This window comes from Oryctolagus cuniculus, chromosome 20 (genome assembly GCF_964237555.1).
Source record: "Oryctolagus cuniculus chromosome 20, mOryCun1.1, whole genome shotgun sequence".
NCBI lineage: Eukaryota > Metazoa > Chordata > Mammalia > Lagomorpha > Leporidae > Oryctolagus > Oryctolagus cuniculus.
The window spans coordinates 6271529-6295125 of NC_091451.1; the positions used below are offsets into that span (position 1 = coordinate 6271529).

General features: G+C 50.5%; 1 protein-coding gene across 9 annotated transcripts in view; it reads right to left on the bottom strand.

The window, feature by feature from the left end:
* SYNE2 (spectrin repeat containing nuclear envelope protein 2) overlaps positions 1-23597 on the bottom strand; it is a 394119-nt gene that overhangs the window by 40940 nt on the left and 329582 nt on the right. For all 9 annotated transcript variants that reach the window (XM_051826403.2, XM_051826401.2, XM_051826405.2 and 6 more), the window contains 5 exons: positions 20792-20986; positions 18292-18417; positions 12047-12202; positions 8721-8879; positions 7281-7447 (listed from right to left, as the gene is read on the bottom strand). In XM_051826403.2, the coding sequence (XP_051682363.2) occupies positions 7281-7447; positions 8721-8879; positions 12047-12202; positions 18292-18417; positions 20792-20986 (803 nt within the window). The remainder of the gene's footprint in view (positions 1-7280; positions 7448-8720; positions 8880-12046; positions 12203-18291; positions 18418-20791; positions 20987-23597) is intronic.

A 23597-nucleotide genomic window follows, 5' to 3' on the forward strand; every position in this document is an offset into this window, starting at 1 on the left:
CTCCCCTGGTTGCTCACTCTGGCAGGGTGGTTCTCGGAGTCTGATCTTGGAGCCAGCACCACTGGTCATCCCTGGAGCTTGTGAGAAAGGTACCTTCTCACCGTCACCCAGACCCACCCAGGGAGTCGCACGCTCTGGGGCTGGGCCCAGCAAACGCATGGTGGCAGCAGCCCGGGAGTGATTTGTGTTGCAGAACCATGGCTCCTGGTTAAGTAGCACATTCTACACGGAGGTCTCATTTCAGGATTGCTCCGATAAAACCACCTTTTAAAAACATTTTGAGGCTGGCGCCGCGGCTCACAGGCTAATCCTCCGCCTTGCGGCGCCAGCACACTGGGTTCTAGTCTCGGTTGGGGCGCCGGATTCTGTCCCGGTTGCCCCTCTTCCAGGCCAGCTCTCTGCTGTGGCCAGGGAGTGCAGTGGAGGATGGCCCAAGTGCTTGGGCCATGCACCCCATGGGAGACCAGGATAAGTACCTGGCTCCTGCCATTGGATCAGTGTGGTGCGCCGGCCGTAGCGCGCCGGCTGTGGTGGCCATTGGAGGGTGAACCAACGGCAAAAGGAAGACCTTTCTCTCTGTCTCTCTCTCACTGTCCACTCTGCCAGTCAAAAAAAATTTTTTTTGATCTATTTGAAAGGCAGACAAACACACATGCGCGTGCACACACACACGCACACACACAGGGTTGGGTGGGAAAGAGACAAAGATAGAGCCTCTATCCCCTGGTTCACTCCCTAAACTCCCTTTCAAATAAAATAAATAAATCTTTAAAGAATAACAACAACAAAACGAAGCTGGGACTTGAACCCAGGCACTCCGATGCTGAATGCAGGGAGCAGTGTCTTAATGGCAGTGCCTAACACCCCTGATAAACTACTTTTTTTTTTTTCTGACAGGCAGAGTTAGACAGTGAGAGAGAGAGAGAGGCAGAGAGAAAGGTCTTCCTTTTCCGTTGGTTCACCCCCTAATGGCCGCTGCAGCCGGCGCGCTGATCCAAAGGCAGGAGCCAGGTGCTTCTCCTGGTCTCCCATGCCCAAGCACTTGGGCCATCCTCCACTGCACTCCCGGGCCACAGCAGAGAGCTGGCCTGGAAGAGGGGCATCCAGGACAGAATCCAGCGCCCCGACCGGGACTAGAACCCGGTGTGCCGGCGCCGCAGGCAGAGGATTAGCCTATTGAGCCGCGGCGCTGGCTGATAAACTACTTTGAAAAGCCAAGGGCTCCTGGGAGCCAAATGTTCTTCCTTTGCAAGCTCAGTGGGATCTGTTCCTGCCCTGCACAGAACTGTCCCCACCCTTGGCTCACTCACTCCTCTCTCCCGCTCTGTAAAATCTGGAATCAGACTGACCACGCAGTGCTGTCTCAAGAATTAAAATGAAATAGTCCATGTGAGAAGCCTGGAGCTTAAAAGATTAATAACACTGGGGCCAGTACTGTGGCACAGCGGGTTAAAGCCTAGCCTGCAGCACCAGCATCCCATATGGATGCCAGTTTGAGTCCCAGTTGCTCCACTTCCAACCCAGCTCCCTGCTAATGTGCCTGGGAAAGCAGCAGAGGATGACCCAAGTGCTTGGGCCTCTGCTACCCATGTGGGGAACCCTGGAAGAAGCACAGCTCTGGCCACTGTGGCCATTTGGGGAATAAACTAGCAGATGGAATATTCTCTCTCTTTCTGTCTCTGTCTCTCCCTCTCTCTGTAACTCTGTCACTCTGTCTTCTAAATAAAATAAAGCTTTAAAAAAAATTAGCACCACTGATTTCATCCCCTGAGTATCACCAAAAGAATTTAACAGGTGTGTGTATGTTTGTCTTCAACCTTTGGTTTTAGTAAAATCAGAAGAAAACAGCACACGCAGTGCTAGCATCTTGCACGTGATGTTAAGGAACCCTGTCTCAACGAATCCATGCTGTCAAATTCTGCCTCTGGGGGCTGGTGTCATGGCGCAGTGGGTTAAGCTGCTGCCTGTGACAACAGCATCCTGTACGGGTGTGAGTCTCTGCTCTCTACTACTGCACCTGGCACAGCAGTGGAAGATGGTCCAAGTGGTTGGGCCCCTGCACCCACCTGGGAGACCCGGATGAAGCTCCAGCCCTGGCCGCTGCAGCCATCTGGGGAGTAATCCAGCGGCTACTCGGAAGATCCTTCTCTGTCTGTTTCTCTCTCTGTCTCTGTCTCTGTCTCTCTGTAACTCTACCTCTACAATAAATAAACCTTTAAAAAGAAGATCTGGGGCCAGCACTGTGGCGCAGTGGGTTAACCCACTGCATGCAGCACTGGCATCCCATTTGGGCACTGGTTCAAGTCCCGGCTGCTCTACTTCTGATCCAGCTCTCTGCTATGGCCTGGGAAAGCAGAAGATGGCCCAAGTTCTTGGGCCCCTGCACCCATGTGGGAGACCCAAAAGAAACTCCTGGTTCCTGGCTTTGGCCTGGCCCAGTCCTGGCCGATGGGGCCACTAGGGGGAATAAACCAGCAGGTGGAAGACTGACTCTCTCTCTCTGTAACTCTGCCTTTCAAATAAAATAATCTATATAAAAACCTGCCCTTATTTTGCTGAGAATGGATCCCAATTATTATTATTATTATTATTATTATTCACCTAGTGAACTCAATGTGGTCTACCAAGGTATTAGATTTCCAAACTCCATTCTTGAACCTTGACATTAAAGGCTCTGGTTAAAATCTTGACATGATAGGCCAGATTCCTATACAGGATTTCCCTCCAAATCTTACTTTAAAAAAATTTATGTCTTTTCATTTTATTTGAAACACAGAGATCTTCCATCGCTGGTCACTCCCCAAATGCCCACAGCTGCCAAATCTGGGCCAGGCTGAAGGCAGGAGCCAGAACTCAGGCTGGGTCTCCCAGGTGAGTGGCAGGGACCCAACTCCACGAGCCGTCACTGGCTGCCTCCCAGGGTGTGCGTTAGTGGGGAACAGAGAAAGGAACAGAACCCGGGACTCCAATATGGGATGCCAGGGTCCCAGGCACCAGCTCAACACCTGTACCAAACACCTACTCCCCAATCCCCAAATCTGATTTTTAGAACAGGTAAGGCAGAAGACCACGAGCCAGGTGCAAAAGGCTCCATGGTGTCGACTCCTTGGGTAAACAAGGCCATCGGCGGCCCCGGTACAGCAGGTTCTTGTTGGCACTACTCACATGTAAACTTGGCAGCCCGAACCCGCCACCCTACCCCCCCCCCCCCCGCCCCGCAGCAACACCCCTGTACAGTGCCCAGGGTGAGGTCATGTGAGGGATCAGACAAGGAGTTGGTTCAGTGTGAGGCTGCTCTGTGGCAGGTGCAAGCTTGCTGCCTCAACCCACAGAGCACCTGAAGGTCCCATTAGGGGACCGGCGCTGTGGCATAGCAGGTAAAGCCACCGCCCACAGTGCCAGCGTCCCATATGGGCGCCGGTTCGAGTCCTGGCTGCTCCATTTCCGATCCAGCTCTCTGCTGTGGCCTGGGAAAGCAGCAGAAGATGGCCCAAGTGCTTGGGCCCCTGCACCTGCATGGGAGACCTGGAAGAGGCTCCTGGCTCCTGGCTTTGGATCATCCCAAGTCCGGTCATTGCAGCCATCTGGGGAGTGAACCAGTGGATGGAAGACCTGTCTTTCTCTCTCCCTCCCTCTCTCAGCCTCTGCCTCTAACTCTGCCTTTAAAATAAATAAATCAATTGTAAAAAAAAAAAAAAAATCCCATTAGCCTCCGAGCCATTGGCTCGCGTGGCTTGGCCCTTGCTTAAAGAGATGAGGAGGGGCGGGCATCATGATGCAATTTGGAAGCCTCTGCTTTGACGCCCACTAGTTTGACTCCCTAATAGAGTGCCCATTTGAGTCCTGGCTACTCCACTTCCAATCCAGTTTCTTGCTATGTATCCTGGGAAGCAGTGAATAACAATTTAGCTCCTCGGGACCCTGCTACTCACATGGGAGACCTATTTGGAGTTCTGGGCTCATGGTTTTGGCTTGGCCCAGCCCTGGCTATTGAGGGCATTTGGGGAATGAACCAGCAGATGGAAGATTGATCTCTGCTTGAAAGACAGAAACAGTTTACCAAAATAAATAAATAAATAAAATAATAATAAAAAATAAAAATAGAAGAGGAGTTATTTCTTCCCAGGCCCTTCAGTGTTGGAGGAATGGGGCTCCCACTACATTTTACTCGTGTCAGTGTTTCAAACTAGAAGGGTTTGAGGGAGCAGTGAGGGGACACCCATGCATAAGATTCCATTTGTATCACATCTAGAAATGCGACCATGAGCAACCTACTTCACTCCAGGACTCAGTTTCCTTATCTGTCAAATGGGTAATGGTATCTGCCTTTCTGAATGACAATGAAATCTTAGTGAAATCATACATAAAAAGCATATCATCAAGAATAGAACTGGCGGGGCCGGCGCTGTGGCGAGCGGGGGAAGCCACCACCTGCAGTGCCAGCGTCCCATATGGGCGCCGGTTCAAGTCCCAGCTGCTCCACTTCCGATCCAGCTCTCTGCTGTGGCCTGGGAAAGCAGAAGAAGATGGCCCAGATGCTTGGGCCCCTGCACCCATGTGGGAGACCCAGAAGAAGCTGCTGGCTCCTGGCTTCGGATCAGCACAGCTCTAGCCATTGCGGCCAACCGGGGAGTGACCCAGTGGATAGAAGATCTCTCTCTCGGCCTCTCCTTCTCTGTGTAACTCTGACTTTCAATAAATAAATCTCTTTTAAAAACACAATAGAACTGGCAGCCAATATATTTGTTATTGGTTCATTTGTCAATTGCTCTTTCCAAGATGACTCAGAAGGTCTCATTTGCTAGTTTCTCTCTTTCTCACCAAGCAACTAGCTGAAAACAGGCGGCCAGAGAGAGAGAGCATACAGCCCGTTATACTCCAAACTGATGTACTGTGAGCAAGAAGAGACTGTCACTCGAGCCTACAGGGCACATAGCTGGATTTTGGTCCTGAATAATGGCCCCCAAACAGGTCACCCTTAACTAGCACTTGACGCTCAAGCCAGATGACTTAGGATATAATGCCAATCACAAAGACACAACTTACCAAACAGAAGCCAACTTATCCTTATGCCCTGGCACATGTATTCATTTCAACAAATAGCTGAGGCTTTGTTCTAAGCCCTGGGGATGCAACAGTCAACTCACTGGCCTATTGGAGGAAGAGTTCCTTGTACGGGACACAATCCAGGGAATTCTCTTCTATACGAAACACGCCACTTAGTCCCAGAGTCTTCTTAGGGAGAAACAACGAAAACAGCCACTCACTAACCCTGGCTGCAACGGGCTGTGCTGGTCCTGTGACAGCGGGGAACACCCAGCATTCACCCTCATGGTGGGCGGTGGCCTCTGACACGACCAGCTGGACACATTTTGCAATTTAGAAATGGACGCTTACAAAGGTTAACGCTCATGTTCAAGTTCCGGCAGAGAGTGAGGAGTTCAGGAAGGGGGTTCAAACCCTCGGTTCTTAAGCCTGACTTAGCTCATGGCCATGGAATTCTGCAGATTTTTCCTCCCAACTGGCTGTGGGGAGAAGCTGAATTCAGCCCAGCCTCCACTGCCAGTGAAATCACCCTGGCACTGGGTTCAGCAGACGCACGATGGTCGGAAACCAGCAACGACGTGGAGTTATTTAGGAGCTGACTCCTGGGTGAGATTACAGTCTACTAAGAGCTGTCCTCAGGAGCAGGCGCTGGGGCACAGCGGGTTAACACCCTGGCCTGAAGCACCGGCATCCCATATGGGCACTGGTTCAAGACCTGGCTGCTCCACTTCTGATCCCGCTCTCTGCTGTGACCTGGGAAAGCAGTAGAAGATGGCCCAAATCTTTGGGTTCCTGCACCCGTGTGGAAGACCTAGAAGAAGCTCCTGGCTTCAGATTGACTCAGCTCCAGCCATTGTGACCAACTGGGAAATGAACCAGCGGATGGAAGACCTCTCTCTCTCTCTCTCTCTGCCTCTCCTTCTCTCTGTGTAACTCGACTTTCAAATAAATAAATAAATCTTTAAAAAATAAAAAATTCCCATGTGCTCTTTTAAAAAAAAAAAAGCTGGCCTCAAAGCACCTTCCTACCTTTCCTGCCTTTGAAAGGAGGAGAGGCACAGAGAGACAGATCTACCAGCTGGTGCACTCCCCAAATGCTCACAAGAGCTGAGACTGGGTCAGGCCAAAGCCGGGAACCAGGACCACGATCCAAGTCTCCTATGTGGGTGACAGGGACCTAAGTACTTGAGACATCACTGTGTGCCTCCCAGGGTCTGCATGAGCAAAAAAAAAGCTGGAATTGGGAGCAGAGCCAGACTTGAACTCAGGTACTCTGACATGGATGTGGGCACCCCAACCGCCGTCTTAAGCCCTGGGATAAACACCCACCCCCTGGCCCCCACCCACCTACCACTCCAGCTTCCTTTGCGACATATGAGCCAGTGGGGCTTCTCGTCACTCCTCTTCTATGCTGTTTACGACACACTACCTCCAGGTGCTGTGAAGCCCCTCTTTCAGAACCATCTGGAAACGCAGCCCTTCTGTGAGACGCTTCCTAATCCCCACCCCCACTCCCAGGAAGACGCCATCTAAGCTCCCAGACCCTGGGCTTTGCAGCTGCTCCCATTAATGTAATTGACTATCTTCCTGCCACGCTCCCAGCACGCAGGTAGGGGCCTCTGCTGATTGAATCGGGCTCACTCACAGTCCCCCATCAACGAGGGAGGGAGAGGATACGGCGAGTTATGAACGGTATCCTACTGTCACCACTTCCGGCTTCTCCACCTACTTTATAGTGTCTCCTGTTCATTCTAAATCATATGAACATTCATGGAAAAATGGAATCAAAAATATTTTGGTGCATTTTTCCAAATCGATGCTTTTTTTCATGATATACATGTTCCATGAACTTTTGGTAGACTCGCACATATCTGGATTTCTGAAGGTTTTTGTTTTTTCCCCAAAACATTGATCATTTCTTTGTGTTGGGAACACTCTAAATCTTCTCTAGCTATTTTGAATCAAACGCTTCAACTTAAATTTCCACCTTCCATTTCAAACCAATCTAACTCATGTGCAATTGGAAGCGGAAGAGAAAAGATTCAAGTGGGACGTACGACAACGTACGCCTTCCATAATGCTGAGGTAAGATTGTCCACTTGTTTTTACCAAACTTTGCCCCAATCTGCACATCTGAGAAGCTGCTGGAACAGGAAGACTGGACTCAGCTGAGCGGGTCTGCGGAGTCGCCAGTGCACCCTGGTGGTCAGGATAACTTCCGGGTCATTGCTTACCTGGAGCCAATGACATCAAAAAGATGCTGCCAGCGGTCGTTGATCTTGTTGAGTTTGTCGTCGACCTCAGCCGCCCTCGTCTTGTTGCTCGCCTGGATTAACTGGTCACCCATCTGCTTTAGGCGCAGCTTGTTTTCACTGAACAAGTTTATTTCTTCCATGCAGTCCTGCCAAAGGCGCCAACACACAAAGCCCGAGCGATTACTCCAAGTTCCCTTCTTAGCCGGCCACAGACACACAACTGCCTTCTGAACACGTTTGAGAAGTTAAACAGCCTCACAGCTGCGGACGCATCACTTCGTGAGTAGCTGCTACGACAGGCAACCGTCCACAGGGCAAATGTGAAGTATTAAGTAAGGTGGGAGTCAGCTCCTTAACTCAACAGCCCCTCTGTCTCACTGGATGGCCGGGAGCTGCGGGAACCGGGGCCAACATTACTAAGACTTTTCCTGAGTGTTTACTGTGTGATGTTTGCAGCAGGAAAGCTCTCCCTGCATCCCACACTGCAGTGCCTGGGTTCAAGTCCCAGCTCCGCTCCCAAGATTCCAGCTTCCCGCCAATGTGCACCCTAGGAGGGAGGCAGGTGATGGCTCAAGTGCTTGGGTTCCAGCCGCCTCTGTGGGAGACCGGGACTGAATTCTGGGATCAAGTCTGTGGCTCCTGGTGTCAGCCCAACGTGTCCCTGGCTGTTGCACGTATTTGGAGAGTGAACCAGTGGTTGGAAGATCTGTCTCCATTTCTGTTCCTGTCTCTTACATAAATATAAATAATTTTAAAACACAATGCTCTCATCTGTGGGGGTTAGGGACCATTTCGCCACTGTTGGCCACACAGCTGTGGCAGGAGGTTCCACTAATAACCACTAGAGGGCAGCAGATGCCGTGGGGGGGAGGGCCCACATCCTGTATCAGACCACCTGGTTCATGTCTCAGTTACTCCGCTTCTGATCCAGCTTCCTGCTAACGTGCCTGGGAAGCAGCAAAAGACGGCCCAAGTGCATGGCTCCCTGCCGCCCAAGTGGGAGACCTGGGTGGAGGTCCTGGTTCCTGGCTTCTGGGAAGTGCAATCCGTGGATGGAAGACGTCTTTGTCTTTTCCTCCCTCTCTGTCACTCTGACTTTCCAATAAATCAAAACAAACAAGAAACAACCCTGACCTGGCCTGAGGCGTGGAGAGCAGCTGCTGGAGCTGGGAGCCCCAGCTCTGCCAGACTTCTGAGCTGGGTGGAAGTCTCCCACTACAGGCCCACCCAGAGCAGCCCTACACTTCCCATCCGTCTGCAATCTTCTCTTTTCCAGGTGTTCTCTCAGAGGGCTCAAAAACGGACAGCTGCAGAGCGTTCCTGGAAACGCACCTGTGGGCACGCCTCTGAGCCGGCCAGCGAGGCGGGCGGAGAATTCCCAGGGCAGCAGGATGGCGCTCACCCGGCACCCCTGCTTACCTTCTGCAGCTTCTCAATCATTTCTTCAATGCTGATATCTGCAGTCTGCAGAACTTTGTTTTCCATCTGCACCAGCCACGCGCACACTTCTTTATTCTTTTCATTGAATAGGATCCATGAATTGAGTTTGTCTTCAATCTCCTGTTTGCGCATGGCCACCTGGGAGGGAAATGCATGGGCGGCTGAGAATGGGAATCGCCCTCCCTCCCCCTCGCCCTCCCCCGCCCTCCCTCTCTTCCTCTCTCCCTTCTCCCTATCAGAAGGATCACAAATTTCATTCACTGTAATCAGTAGCTCTATAGACTGAAATCTTTTTTTGCCCCCTTGAAAACTTCCCTGCATCTTGCCTAAGTGCTGTAAAAGGTAGCAAAAGACTATACCTGGCCGGCGCCGCTATAACTCACTAGGCTAATCCTCCACCTGCGGTGCCGGCATACCGGGTTCTAGTCCCGGTCGGGGCGCCAGATTCTGTCCTGGTTGCCCCTCTTCCAGGCCAGCTCTCTGCTGTGGCCAGGGAGTGCAGTGGAGGATGGCCCAAGTGCTTGGGCCCTGCACCCCATGGGAGACCAGGAGAGGCACCTGGCTCCTGCCTTCGGATCAGTACGGTGCGCCGGCCACAGTGGCCATTGGAGGGTGAACCAACGGCAAAGGAAGACCTTTCTCTCTGTCTCTCTCTCTCACTGTCCACTCTGCCTGTAAAAAAAAAAAAAAAAAAAAAAAAGACTACAACTGAATTTTACCTAATATTCACCTATTACAATCAGGCTATATTAAAAATTACAGGGGCCAGCACTGTGGCGTAGCAGGTAAAGCTGCCACCTGTAGTGCCGGCATCCCATATGGGTGTCGATTCTAGTCCCGGCTGCTCCACTTCCAATCCCGCTCTCTGCTATGGCCTGGGAAAGCAGTGGAAGATGGCCCAAGTCCTTGGGCCCCTGCACGCGCATGGGAGACCCGGAAGAAGCTGCTGGCTCCTGGCTTCGGATCGGCACAGCTCCGGCCATTGTGGCCAACTGGAGAGTGAACCAGCAGATGGAAGACCTCTCTCTCTCTCTCTCTCTGCCTCTCCTTCTGTTTAACTCTTTCAAATAAATAAGTCTTAAAAAAATTTAAAACAGGGGAAGTTGAATGAATACATCCAGCATCAACCACATTTCTTCTGCTCATGGTCTTTCAATACACATTCACTGTAACAACTGCAAGACCCAAATCCTTCCCCTTTAAAAACTGATGAAAGGGGCTGGCGCTGTGGCATAGTGGGTAAAGTTGCCACCTGCAGTGCTGGCATCCCATATGGGCGCCGGTTCGAGTCCCAGCTGCTGTTCTTCCGATTCGGCTCTCAGCTATGGCCTGGGAAAGCAGCGGAAGATGGTCTGAGTCCTTGGGCTCATGCAACTCTGTGGGAGACTCGGAAGAAGCTCCTGGCTCCTGGCTTCAAATTGGCCCAGCTCTGACTACTGCAGCCATTTGGGGAGTGAACCAGTGGATGGAAGATTCTCTCTCTCTCTCTCTCTCTCTGTGTCTCTCTGTAACTCTGCCTTTGAAATAAATAAATCTTTTAAAAAAATTGATGAAATCCTTATACCTACACAAGGCCAATGCTCTATTTAAAAACCATAATCCAAACCATAATATAAATCACACATTTGTAAGGCAAATGAGCCAGGAAAATTAAAAAAAAAAAACATTTCAATGTCTTTGGTGTTGCATTAAAATTAAGCAAACAAGTGCAAAAGCCATGCCTGCCATTCATATAGCTCACTTTGTGTTATGTCCTGTGGCTTTTGGGTAGAAATGACAGAAATGTCACCAACACTGGTCTGCAGCAAGCAGGCGACTCCCAAATACCCAGCACTCCATGACGCACTAGCAACTCCTGAGCTGACACCAGCAAAAATTCCTCCTCTCCCAGGGTTAAAACATATTGCACTGTGGTGCAGGAAGCTGGAGGGCGGATTTGAGTCCCGGCTGCTCCACTTCCAATGCAGCTCCCTACTATTGCCCCAGGAAGGCAGCAGACGATGGCCAAGTCCTTGGGCCTGTGCCACCACATAGGAAACCCCAGTGGAGTTCCAGGCTCCTGGCTTCAGCCTGACCCAGCCAGGGCCATTGTGGCCATTTGGGAAATGAACCAGCTGATAGAAGATTCTCTCTCTGTTTCTGCTTCTCTGTCACTGTGCCTCTCAAATAAGTAAAATCAATGTTACGAAAGTTTAAACAAGGCACATCAGCCTCCTACATGTACAAATGCATTTCCTGGTCTTAAAAATCCTTGGAAGCTAAAAGTGTGTGTGTGTGTGTGTGTGTGTGTTGGGAGGGTGTGGAGTAGCCCAGTTCTTTTGGTTAGATTCTAACACCCCTTCAATAGATGGGAAACCAAGTCAAATTCACTGAGGTTTTCCTGCTCCAAACACAAAACTCTCTGCTCTGTCCAGAACAACGCAAAAAACAAACAACAAAACCAAAAACCCTCACACAACAAAACAACCCCAATGCTTACACACCCTTCCCGGCGAATGTGCTAAAAAGGCTTGAAAAACTACCCCTGAAAACACAAGTTTTATGTTTCCATTCCCCGGGCATCTATTTATCTTAGCTTTCAAAACTCCTGGCATTTTGCACGGCTTCCTTCAGCTGATTTCCTGATGGAAACAATTAGGCACATGCGGGCCCCAGCCTCCCCGGCGGCTCCCTCAGCTCCTGGATACTGTGCTAGACATTGTCTTTCATGTAAAATTCGAATACCAAGTGGAAAAGGCCACTTAAAGCTAGGGCACGGAGAGACTTTCTAATGGGCGCATCGAAAAGGCAGAACGCGTTGAGATTTGCTTAAAATGCACTCAACAATATCTGAATTTCAAACTTAAAAAAAAAAATCCGTCTCTTCTAGATCCAGCAAAAGGAGATTAGGGGATTTACTTTCCTGGGAATTACGCGTTCTTAAAACAAAGGTCTTTAAGTCTCCGCATCCTCCCCGCCCCCACCTGGGCAGACTCTCCCGGACAGGCGGAAGGGGTCCACCTAGACAGCCCAGCAGCTGATCATCAACCGGCCACGGGCGCTGCACGTGCGGGGCAGAGTTCTCTCGGGCGGGCGGGAAGTGGTGCCTCGGGCGACTGCGCCCCGCAGTCCCCCCACCCCGCAACACCGTGCGTGCTCACAAGCGCTGCAAGTTCGCTCAGCGCCCCAGGAACAAAAGGGTCAGCTCGGCTGCGCCAGGTGGGGGTGGCCGCCGCCCGGACGGTGGGCGCCTGTCTGCAGCGGGCGGGCGTGCACGCGTGCGTTAGTGCGGCTTGCAGGGCGACCGCGCTCAGCCCCGGACTTACTCGCAAGCACAGGTCGTCCCATTGTCTGTGCAGGTGCTCCATCTGCTGTCGCAGCCCCATCGCGTCCTCCGCCAGGGCGCGCCGGCCCAGCTCCGCCTGCACGGCCTCAAGCTCTTGCCAGTTCTGAGACCAGGTCGCTAGAGACTTCTCCAGATCCTGCATGGAGACACAACTCCACTGGAGCGGCCGCGGTCTGCAAACCTGAGGCTGGGGGCGGGGGAGGGGAGGCCGGGAAGGGGGAGGGCCCTGGTGCAGCCGAGCGGCGCCTGCAGGCCTGGCTGGGCCGTTCTCGGCCACCTTTTTCTCCTAGGCACTCTTCCTCAGGTGGTTCTGATTTTCACAGTTAATTCTGCTTTAAAGTCACCGCAGGCATTTCTATTGATTTAGTAGTTTTGGAACCGAATAAAAATTCTCACCTGCATTGTGTTTTAAAAGTTTGTGGCTGATGAGAAAAACTTTGTATGGGTTGCTAAGATGTTTTGCATTTAATTCCATCCCCCCCCCCCACACACACACTTTTGGAAGTACCCTCAGTCACTGTGACTTCTCAGGTGTGGATCATACACCTTGTGTGCCAAGGGAACTCATTCCAGTGAACGTCCCAAAAGAATGAGTATAATGGAAGGAGAAAAACAAAAAGACTGTTCCCAAATGATTGGCAGAGGTGTGTTTACAGCCAAAATCCTCTGGCTGTGGGAACAGCTAGCTCCCCCCCCCAACCCCTTGCTTTTATTTTAAGACCATTTCTTTAGTTTTAAAATTTAACAGTTTGTGGGGTCAGCACTGTGGCACAGCAAGTAAAGCCGCTGCCTGCAGTGCCAGCATCCCATACGGTTGCCAGTTCGAGACCCAACTGCTCCTCTTAAGATCCAGCTCTCTGTTGTGGCCTGGGAAAACAGCAGAAGATGGCCCAAGTGCTTGGGCCCTTGCACCTGCGTGGGAGACCCTGAAGAAGCTCCTGGCTCCTGGCTTTGGATCAGCCCAGCTCTGGCTGTTACAGCCATTTGGGGAGCGAACCAGCAAACTGAAGATTTCTCTCTCTGTGTCTTTCTCTCTGCCTCTCCTTCTTTTTAATTCTGCCTTTCAAATAAATCAGTCTTTAAAAATAAACAGACAGTTTTTAACACTCGGGCACATTTACGTTGTATGAGACCTTATGTGCCCGGTCACGGAGGGGAGTTTGCTGGAGCGAGTCTCGTGGGTCCTTTTCCTCAGCTCAGTATAGAAATAAAAAGCCGGGAAACAAGCTGCAAAGAGGCAGGAACGTTTATTTGACAGAAAAGAAGATTTATTTGATTGGCAAGCGACAGAGAAAAGTGTGTGGTCTGAGAGGAGGGCAGGTGGAGCACCCCAGGGGGACACTGGCTTTGAGGAAGGGTCCGGGGCTTCTAAGGCGCTACTCTGCTCATTGGGTCATCCTGTTGGGGGTGCCCATTGCACGGGGCGGGGGGCTCACATACTGCATGTTGATTGGCTCGGGGCTCATGCAGATGGATGGGCACAGCTCCAGCCGTTGTGGCCAATTGGGGGGTGAACCAGCAGATGGAAGACTGACCGACCTCTCTCCTGGAGACCGTCCGTCTCCTTAGGGGCTCAGCCCCACCCCCTGCCAGCTCTGGGTGAAAGACTGCACCCACCCTGGAGGAGTGATTTCAAGCCGCAAGGTCACAGGTGCAGAAGGGGCAGCTGTTAGTGGGGGAGCCGCCGGCCGGGTGGAGACAGGCTTTCCAGCCACAGCTGACAGCCCGCTTGTGTGGGACGTTCTGGCTATGTCTGAGGCCCAGACTCCCAAACCCACTGCCGGCCTCAAATTACATACATACACATATATGCTATTTTTTTCTTGAAGACAGATATGAATGTCACCAAATGAGGGATTCATAGGCCGTGATCACAGCATGGGGAACGAAGGGCATACTTGGTATAGCCCAGCGATGCAGTGTTTATGCGCATACAGCGAACGACCCGACAGCCACACAGCTTCTCTGCTCTGTTAACTTCCACAAACCAGAGAAAACGTGACCTTTGTTGCCTGGGCCTGACTGGTCTCACTCAGTGTAATGTTCTCCAGTTCCATCCATTTGGCTGTGAAGTGTTGGTCACTTCTGGAGTTTGATCAAGCAAAACGACTTTCACAGTCGGGGAAGGAAAAGGCAGGAGCCTACAATTCCGCCTCATGCCTCAACACATTTTTTTTTCCAAAAGAAATCTTTTATTTAATGAGTAAAATTTCATAAGTAAAACTTGAGGAATATAGTGATTCTTCCCACCATATCCGCCCTCCCACCCCACCCCCAGCACATCTTAAAGGTCCTATTCCTGTCAGTTGAAATCTAAAAGGACACTCTAAGGATTTCAGAAAGTCCATGGAAAACGTGCATTATGAAAACTCTACGCAGGGGGCCCGGTGCTGTGGCATAGCAGGTAAAGCCACCACCTTTGCGGGCTCTGGATCGAGTCCTGGCTGCTCCACTTCCGATCCAGCTCTCTGCTATGGCCTGGGAAAGCAGTAGAAGATGGCCCAAGTCCTTGGACCCCTGTATCTGCATAGGAGACCCGGAAGAGGCTCCTGGCTTCGGATTGGCACAGCTCTGGCCATTGTGGCCAATTGGGGAGTGAACCAGCAGATAGAAGACCTCTCTGTCTCTGCTTCTCCTTCTCTCTCTGTGTAACTCGACTTTCAAATAAATAAATGAATCTTTAAAAAAAAAAAATCTATGCAGGGATCTCAAAATTTCCTGCATAAAAACACACTGATTTATTTTTCATTCCATTTTTCTGGAAACTCTCTGAAATACCCTCGCACGATGCCATTTGCATCAGAAATTGGTCTGACATGGCCATAACCAAAATGTGTTAATTCTGATTGATTTTCAGAGCCCAAAGAGCCACAGTGGGATGATTTTATAACAAGAAATCACATTTAATGAAATGGTCCAGAACATTCTTTATAAAGGTGACAGAGTTCAGAAATAACACCTAAATGACAAGTGTGTGGCACAGCGAGTTAAGCGGCAGCTTAAAACACCCCCATCACATATCCGAGTGCTGGCTCAAGTCCCAGCTACTCTGCTTCTGACCCACTTTTTTTTTTCTTTAACAGATTTATTTATTTATTTGAAAGTCAGAGTTACACAGAGAGAAAAGGAGAGGCAGAAAGAGAGAGACAGAGAGGTCTTCCATCCACTGGTTCACCCCGCAATTGGCCACAAAGGCTGGAGCTGTGCCCATCCAAAGCCAGGAGCCAGGAGCTTCTTCTGGGTCTCCATGTGGGTGGAGGGGCCCAAGGACTTGGGCCATCTTCTACTGCTTTCCCAGGCCATAGCAGAGCTGGATCGGAATAGGAGCAGCCGGGACTTGAACCGGCGCCCATATGGGATGCCGGCATTGCAGGTGGCGTCTTTACCCGCTATGCCACAGTGCCGGCCCCATGATCCATTTTCCTAATGCCCTGGGAGGCAGCAAGAGATGGCCCAAATGCTTGGGCCCCTGCCACCCATGTGGGAAACCAGTAAAGAGTTCCTGGCTCTGGGCTGGCCCAGCACAGGCTGTTGAGTCCATCTGGGGAGTGAATCAGTGAATGGAAGAGTTCTCTCTCTCTGTGTTGTTCTTTCAAATAAACATGTAAATCTTAAAAAAAATAAAAACAGAAACAGGAGACCGGTTGGTATTTTAAATCGCAAATGCTTGTTGCCTTGTTTCAGTCTCTTGGTTCCTGCTGAGTGGGTGACCATGGAGTTTTTGGGGGGGCGCTCCTCGATGTAGCTCTGTCCTGTAGGCAGCTCAGGTGCCCCCTTCACCTGGACCCACAGGGCCTCTGGCGAGCCACAGCGCTCCGAGGTGTGTGCCACACGGAACTAAGCGGTTTATTCCGGTCACCCTCCGCATTTGAAATGCAGGCGCAGTTTTTCCTAAGACGCGCTTTTCCTGTGAGCTCCCTGAGCTGTGTGTGGTGTCTCCTGGTCCCCGGGCCAGGAAGCTGGGCCCAGCCAGGGCCCTGCTCAGCCGCCTGCACTGATCCACATCCCGGATTAAACCACAGCCGTCTGGATTCTTATCATACCTTCCACTGCAAGGTGGAGAGCTTTGCAAAACGGGCATGTGGGGCCGAGCTTTAATAAATATTCATACATTTTGCCAAATCATCTGAAAGCACGACTGTCTCATTTTCCCTATTTTTCAATGTGCAGTTTTTATACAGGGTGGTAGCGGGGCCAGCTGAACATGGGCAATGATCGCCGGCTATTTTTAAATCTGCATTTTTAATGACTAGCCTGGAATGCTACCAACTTTTCACGCTCCTGATCCTACATGGTATTTGGGGAACTGCCGGAGCCAGCAGACCGCAGACGCAACGGTGGCTAATTCCTCAGGGGAGGCTTCTCTGAGCCACTGGGCAAGGCGGCGGCCTCAGTTTTACGCTCTGACCGCCTGTCCCTGTCCTTGTCCTCTCGAACTGACCATTCTTACTCATCATTTACTCACACGTGCACGTGCACATGCCCCGGGGCGGAGAGCTTGGCTATGTAACTCTCACGTCATTCCGGGAGGTCAGCAGGGGCTGTGACCACACTGCTCACCACGGCACTGCCTGGTGCCTACCACACTGCCGGCTGCAGAGTGAGTCCTCCGCTCTCAAAGCACATGACCGAAAGAAAAACAATTTGGCAGTACAAGGACACTTCACTTCAAAAAAAAAAAAAAAAAAAAAAAAGGCCGGCGCCACAGCTCACTAGGCTAATACTCCGCCTGCAGCGCTGGCACCCCCGGTTCTAGTCCTGGTTGGGGCGCCAGATTCTGTCCCGGTTGCCCCTCTTCCAGGCCAGCTCTCTGCTGTGGCCTGGAAGGGCAGTGGAGGATGGCCCAAGTCCTTGGGCCCTGCACCCCATGGGAGACCAGGAAAAGCACCTGGCTCCTGCCTTCGGATCGGTGCAGCGCGCCGGCTGCGGCGGCCATTGGAGGGTGAACCAATGGAAAGGGAAGACCTCTCTCTCTCTCTCTCTCACTGTCCACTCTGCCTGTCAAAAAATAAAAAATAAAAATAAAAAAAAGAACTTCTGATGTAAAATTCGTAGGAAATCCATGCATAGCTTTTTCAGACTACACATTTTCCAGGAAATGTCTGGCATCTCTCTATGCATGGATTTCAGCATTTTTGCACCAAAATAGGTATAGCCTTTAATTCCATTTTCTGTGTGGTTTCTGAGACAGTCTCGTGTGTATCAAAGGCTGGAAAAATGTTCAGGAATACCACGGGAAACACCCAGGACTCAGTCCACCATATCAAGAAGGGAGACTTGCTATGGAGATTTATTGCACTTGATGGTTGCTATCAGTATAAACGTTTCAAAAACCAAGCTTCTGTCTTGAAATTAACATGCCCTGGATTTACTACCAAACTGGTTGCAAAAGAAAACGAGTATGTTGTAAGCTTCCTGCACGTTCCTTTAATCAGATAGGTTGTTTATACTGCACAAATGACTAAGCTTCCAGTAATGTGTAATGTAAAAATCTCCCAGTGGTCTGACTTCACAAAGCCGTTTCTCTAGCCTAGCATTTGAGTCAAAAGAGGCCCCCCACCCCCTAAATGAACATATATATAATAAATATCAGCCTGTGTATGCAGGAATATATTTCGAAAGGAGCCCGCCACCTGCAGCACTGGCATCACAAATGGGCGCTGGTTCGAGTCCCGGATGCTCCACTTCCAATCCAGCTCCCTGCTAATGCACCTGGGAAAGCAGCGGAGGATGGCCCAAGTGCTTGGGCCCCTGCAGCCATGTGGGAGACCTGGAAGAAGCTCTTGGCTCCTGGCTTCAGCCTGGTCCAGTCCTAGCTGTTGTGGCCATTTGGGGAGTGAACTGTCAGATGGAAGATCTCTCTTTCCCTCTCTCTCTGCTTCTCTGTAGTTCTGCCTTTCAAGTAAATAAATCAATCTTAAAAAAAAATAACCTCAGAGCCACACCTTATATTGCAGAGGAGGAGCAGATGGAAGAGGAGCTGAGGGAGAAACCCCAGGACCCCAAGGAGCAGAGTCCTTCTCATTTCCACACCAGCATGATGAAGAGCACTGGCTCAAATTCCTTAGGAGCCCAGGACGTGGCATCAGAAGACGGGGGCAAGTGTTTTCCAACTGAACGTAAAAACTCGGATTCGACACAGAGAGACAAAGGCAGGTGCACGCTGCCGGCACTCAGAAAACCGCGGAGGAGGGACGGCCCAGCCGCCAGCTGCGGCTCCGCTACCTTAATGCGCTCCTTCTCCTTCTGGAGGTCCTCGTGGAGCTCTGGAAGAGAAGCCCTGCTCTGCACCTTCACACCTTGCAGCCTGCTCTTCAGCTCCTGGAGTTTCTTTCCACACTGCTCCCAGGCCTACGGGAAATGAGAACAGCAGCGGTCAGGGCTCGGCTGTGAAGAACGCCTCGGGGAATCCACGATCTTTCTTTTATTATTTATTTATTTTTTAAATCTATTATTTATTTATTTATTTATTTTTTGACAGGCAGAGTGGACAGTGAGAGAGAGAGAGACAGAGAGAAAGGTCTTCCTTTGCCGTTGGTTCACCCTCCAATGGCCGCCGCGGCCGGCGCGCTGCGGCCGGCGCACCGCGCTGATCCGATGGCAGGAGCCAGGAGCCAGGTGCTTTTCCTGGTCTCCCATGGGGTGCAGGGCCCAAGCACCTGGGCCATCCTCCACTGCACTCCCTGACCACAGCAGAGGGCTGGCCTGGAAGAGGAGCAACCGGGACAGAATCCGGCCCCCGACCGGGACTAGAACCCGGTGTGCTGGCGCTGCAAGGCAGAGGATTAGCCTATCAAGCCACGGCACCGGCCCACGATCTTTCTAGGAAGCGTATTTGGTAAAGCACAAAGAGACCTGCGGCCCTGCCTTGCACAGACCGTGCTCTGCAGGAGCAGATGGGGCACAACAGGACGCTGCGGCTCCCACAGCTCTGCCTGGCTCACTCCATCACTGGTCTCTCCGCCCTATCCCTTGGCTACCCAAGCTCCTTTCTACTGGCGGTTTGGGGAAGTTCTTATCTAAAAGGCTCCTGCAAGGATCAACCTTTAGCATCTACAGCCTTGGGTGCATGCTATGATAGCACTGTAAGGCAGCAGCCATCGGCCACTTTCCTCGTCTTTTGCAGTCACCCCTCTGGGGGGGCTCTAGCGCCCCTCTTATGTTGCGCCTTCACTCTCCACTTCTCACCACTCCTGCGAGAGCAGCCTTTTGCTTAAAGCGCTCAATAGTTTACAAAGCATTTCCAACTTGACTAACTCTGGAATTATAACCTCAGAAGGCAGACAGGGCAAGAATCAGTATCATATTTAAAGTGGAAAACCAAGGTTCAGAAAACACTGTCTGGCCCGAGGATATGAGGTTAAAAGCCTGATCAAGTCTCACCATCTATTTCCCTCAAACCTTACATTACTAAGCAAAAGGTGCCTGCGTGTTCAAGGTCAAGGTGTTTGTATTGAATTCATTAGGATAAATGAATTTCTCATCCTGGGTTACTACAGGTAAACAAATACAATTAAATACTATTTATAAACAAATAGAATTAAATACTATTCCCCAATCCAATGGATACCTAAGCATACTTGGGTTGGCCCAAACCTCTGCTAACACCCCACCTAAGGAGCGGCCATTTTCTAGCAACACAAACTGAACCTCAACCAGGAAAAAAGCAAAGAGAGAAGCCAAACTGGGAGTCCTGGCCTCTCTCAGCAAACTCATCTGCATTCACCCCAGAGCTGCACAGACACGGCAGGTGTCCAACAGGTATCTGCCAGTCAGTGAATTTCCACACGTTCCATACACCAAGTCAAATTCAGATATTTTATGCACAGTAGCTGCTCAGGTCCTAACTTAGCATGGGCCAGGACTTCCTCTGCATGTAGGCAAGTTTGGTTATCCAGTTCAGGTACACAGAAAAGACACACACACAGGCGAGTGAGCCAGTAGTGGCAGTCGGCTCAGAGAAAACATAAAGTGAAAACAGCCTGGCCTTAAGGACATCAGAACTTGAAGCACGCAGTCAAACAGGGCCATGGGCTCAAAGGCGCTCAGGTTCCTTGGGAACAATGTGGCATTTCAGCACTACAGAATAACGGTGAGTTTCCCAATAACGGCTCAGAATAAAGCATACCCATGCTTAAAGGTATAATCGGAAATTAGGTGGACAACTCGCTTGTGTGCAAAAAGGGCATTCTCCAATGAAATCAGGAAAATGAATTGCCACCACGCTTATTTTCAGACATTATACCCAAGGACAGGCCATATATGGAAGATTAACTCTGTGCATTGAACCTCCACTGAAAACGACTGCTCCTGTTTCATGAAAGTCAATATGCTAACAGAACTTGAAGTATTTCTAGCCTTACAGTTACCGATGAGCTTTTGCAAGGCTATATTGATATTTTACTATTTCTAAGCTACTGACTGACATGACAGGGATTAGGCAGTAGGACTTGATCTCCCTTGGAAAACTCACAATACTGTGGTTTCTCAGAACCATTCTCATCTTCACAGAGCAAACAAAAGATCATATGTACTGCTTTGGAGGGGGTATCTTCAAAGACTCATGAAAAATGCATATTATGAAAAGAATATACACAGATTTCAAAACATTTTTTGTGCCCCAATAAACTTATCTTCTAATTCTGTTTTCCCAAGAACTTTTGGAAGCGTCCTCACATCTGAATGTTAGGAGCAGGAAAGGCCGGGGTGGGTTTGGTGGGGTTACCTCCAGCGTGCCCTGGAACTGCTGCACCATCTCTCCCAGCTGGAGCTCTGTGCTCGTCCAGCTGTCCTGAAGCTGGCTCATGGTCTCGCCAACGGACGCCCTGGATTCCTGGTCACTCATGTCCTGTAACTTTCCCCCAGCCTCCAAGGTCAGCGCATAGGTGGTCTGCCATCTCCGAAAGTGGATTTCTTTATTCTACAAAAAAAAAAAAAATTGTTTATGCCTCTGACTTGATACAAATATGATTGTGGGTAGATGTATCTTTCCTTTGGAGCTTTTCTTAAATGCTAATTCTGGTCAGAATGTATACATACACCCTCTTTCATATGAAATGCAATGTTTTCCTTTGAGTAGACAATACATTAGCAAATAAGGTGTCCTTAAGATTGGAAAGAGGTAAGATTCTTAGTGTAATGATTGAAAACGTAAAGAATTATTTTTTAAAAGATTTTATTTATTTTTGAGAGGTAGAGTCACAGACAGTGAGAGGGAGAGACAGAGAGAAAGGTCCTCCCTCCTTTGGTTCACTCCCCAAATGGCCGCTACGGCTGGAGCTGTGCCGATCTGAAGCCAGGAGCCAGGCTTCCCCTCCTGATCTCCCATGTGGGTGCAGGGGCCTGAGGACCTGGGCCATCCTCCACTGCTTTCCCAGGCCACAGCAGAGAGCTGGATGGGAAGAGGAGCAGCAGGGACTAGAACCAGCACCCATATGGGATGCCGGCACCACAGGCGGAGGATTAACCTACTGTGCCATGGTGCCAGCCCCAACATAAAGAAATTTAAAAGTATACTTCACAGAAGAAAAGCCTACCAGATAAATGGATCTAAGAGTATTAAGGAAACGAATGAAGTATTAGATTTGAAATGATCATTTCTACCAGCCATTATGGTACAAGAGTCACTTTACTCCTAATCCACAAGGATAGGATGTGTACATTATGCTGAACAAACATCTAAAAGGAGAGAACGAGGGTGGGCATTGCGGTGTGGTGGGTTAATCCACTGCTCGGGATGTCTACACGGTGTACGGATCAGGGTGTCTGTTGCATCCAGGTTGCGCCACACTTCTGATCATTTTCCTACTGATGCGCCCGGTAGGCAGCAGATGATGGCCCAAGGATCTGGGTTCGTACCACCCACACAGGAGACCTGGACGGAGTTCCTGGCTCCTGGCTTTGGCGTGGCTTAACCCCGGCTGTTGTAGGCATCTGGGGAGTGAACCATGGATGGAAGCTATCTCTGTCTCTTTTTGTCTCTATCACTCTTTGAAATATATTTTAAAAGATTTTTTATTTATTTGAGAGGTAGGGTTACTGACAGAGAGAGAGAGAGAGAGAGAGAGAATGAGGTCTTCCATCTGCTGGTTCACTCCCCAAATGGCCGCAACGGCTGGAGCTGCACAGATCCGAAGCCAGGAGCCAGGCTCCCCCTCCTGGTCTCCCATGTGGGTGCAGGGGCCAGAGGACCTAGGCCATCCTCCACTGCTTTCCCAGGCCACAGCAGAGAGCCGGATTGGAAGAGGAGCGGCCGGGACATGAACCAGCGCCCATATGGGCTGTCAGCATTGCAGGCAGAGGCTTAGCCTACTGCACCACAGCACTGGCCTCTTAAAAACCTTTAAAAAATAAAATGAAAGATGAGAACAAATAAAAAAGGCAAAATATAATAAAAAGTATACCTTTAAGCTTATTATTGGTGCATAAACATGTCCATCAATATATACAATAAAGCTTTATTTGTTTTGTAACTGGAATGGCAGAGAGATCGACAGAGATCTCCCATCTGCTGGTCTCTCCCCAGATGCCATCATGCCCAGGGGCTGAAGCAGGGAGCCAGGAAATCAGTCCAGGTCTCCAACGTGAGTGACAGCAACCCAGTCACTTAAGTCATTGCTGCTGCCTCCTGGGGTCTGCATTTAGGAGGACGCTGGAATCAGAGGCGGGAGGCAAGAATCAAACCGACACTAGGGAACTCGAGCACCCTAACCACCTGCTCCACGGCCCTGCTCTAACCACCTCCATCAGCCTTACTGCGATCTGATGTGCTCTTTATCTGTGGCTTTGTCTGCCCGTCCCCGTGTCCCCGTGAGAGCAGGGGGTCTCGAACCACACAACACACTCAGCTCTCCGGATGTTGACTGAATCAGAGCGGGTGCTGTTAACAGCTGGTGACCGGACAAAGCGACGGGGAAAGCACACAATTTCAGCAGGGTGGCCCTGCACGTGGCGGGCTCTCCAGAGTGAACAGTGGTCCCCCTGCTCGACGCAATGAGCCCAACTACTTACTCTCACTCCACGCTCATGGATGCGAAGCTGCTGTCCAGAGGAATTTGCCCTTCAAGAAGTAGGCAGGAGGAGTGGGTGGGAGCCTGACTTAGCAGTCCCACACCAGCAGGCCTGGGTTCGACACCAGCTCTGCTTCTTGATTTTAACTCCCTGCTAATGCTGACTGTGGGAGGCTGCACTGATGGGTCATGTAACGGAGTTCCTACCTTCTGGTTTCATCCAAGCCCAACCTTGGCTGTTGCAGGCTTCTCTATGTGTCTTTTTCTCTCAAATACATAATAATAATAATAATAATAATAATAATAATAATAAAGGCATTCTACATTACTCCAATGCTGAACAATCCATCATTAGGGAGTGGCTTATGTGTTCAGGTGGTGCAATGCTGTCACCCCAAACTACTCCCACTCCACCCACCTGTCTCCACCCCGGCTCCTCCCATGGCCCGGGACAGCCTCATTACTTCTAGATGAACCCGTACCATTGGGTTTCTGACCCCACAGAGTGATGGGCCGGGCTGT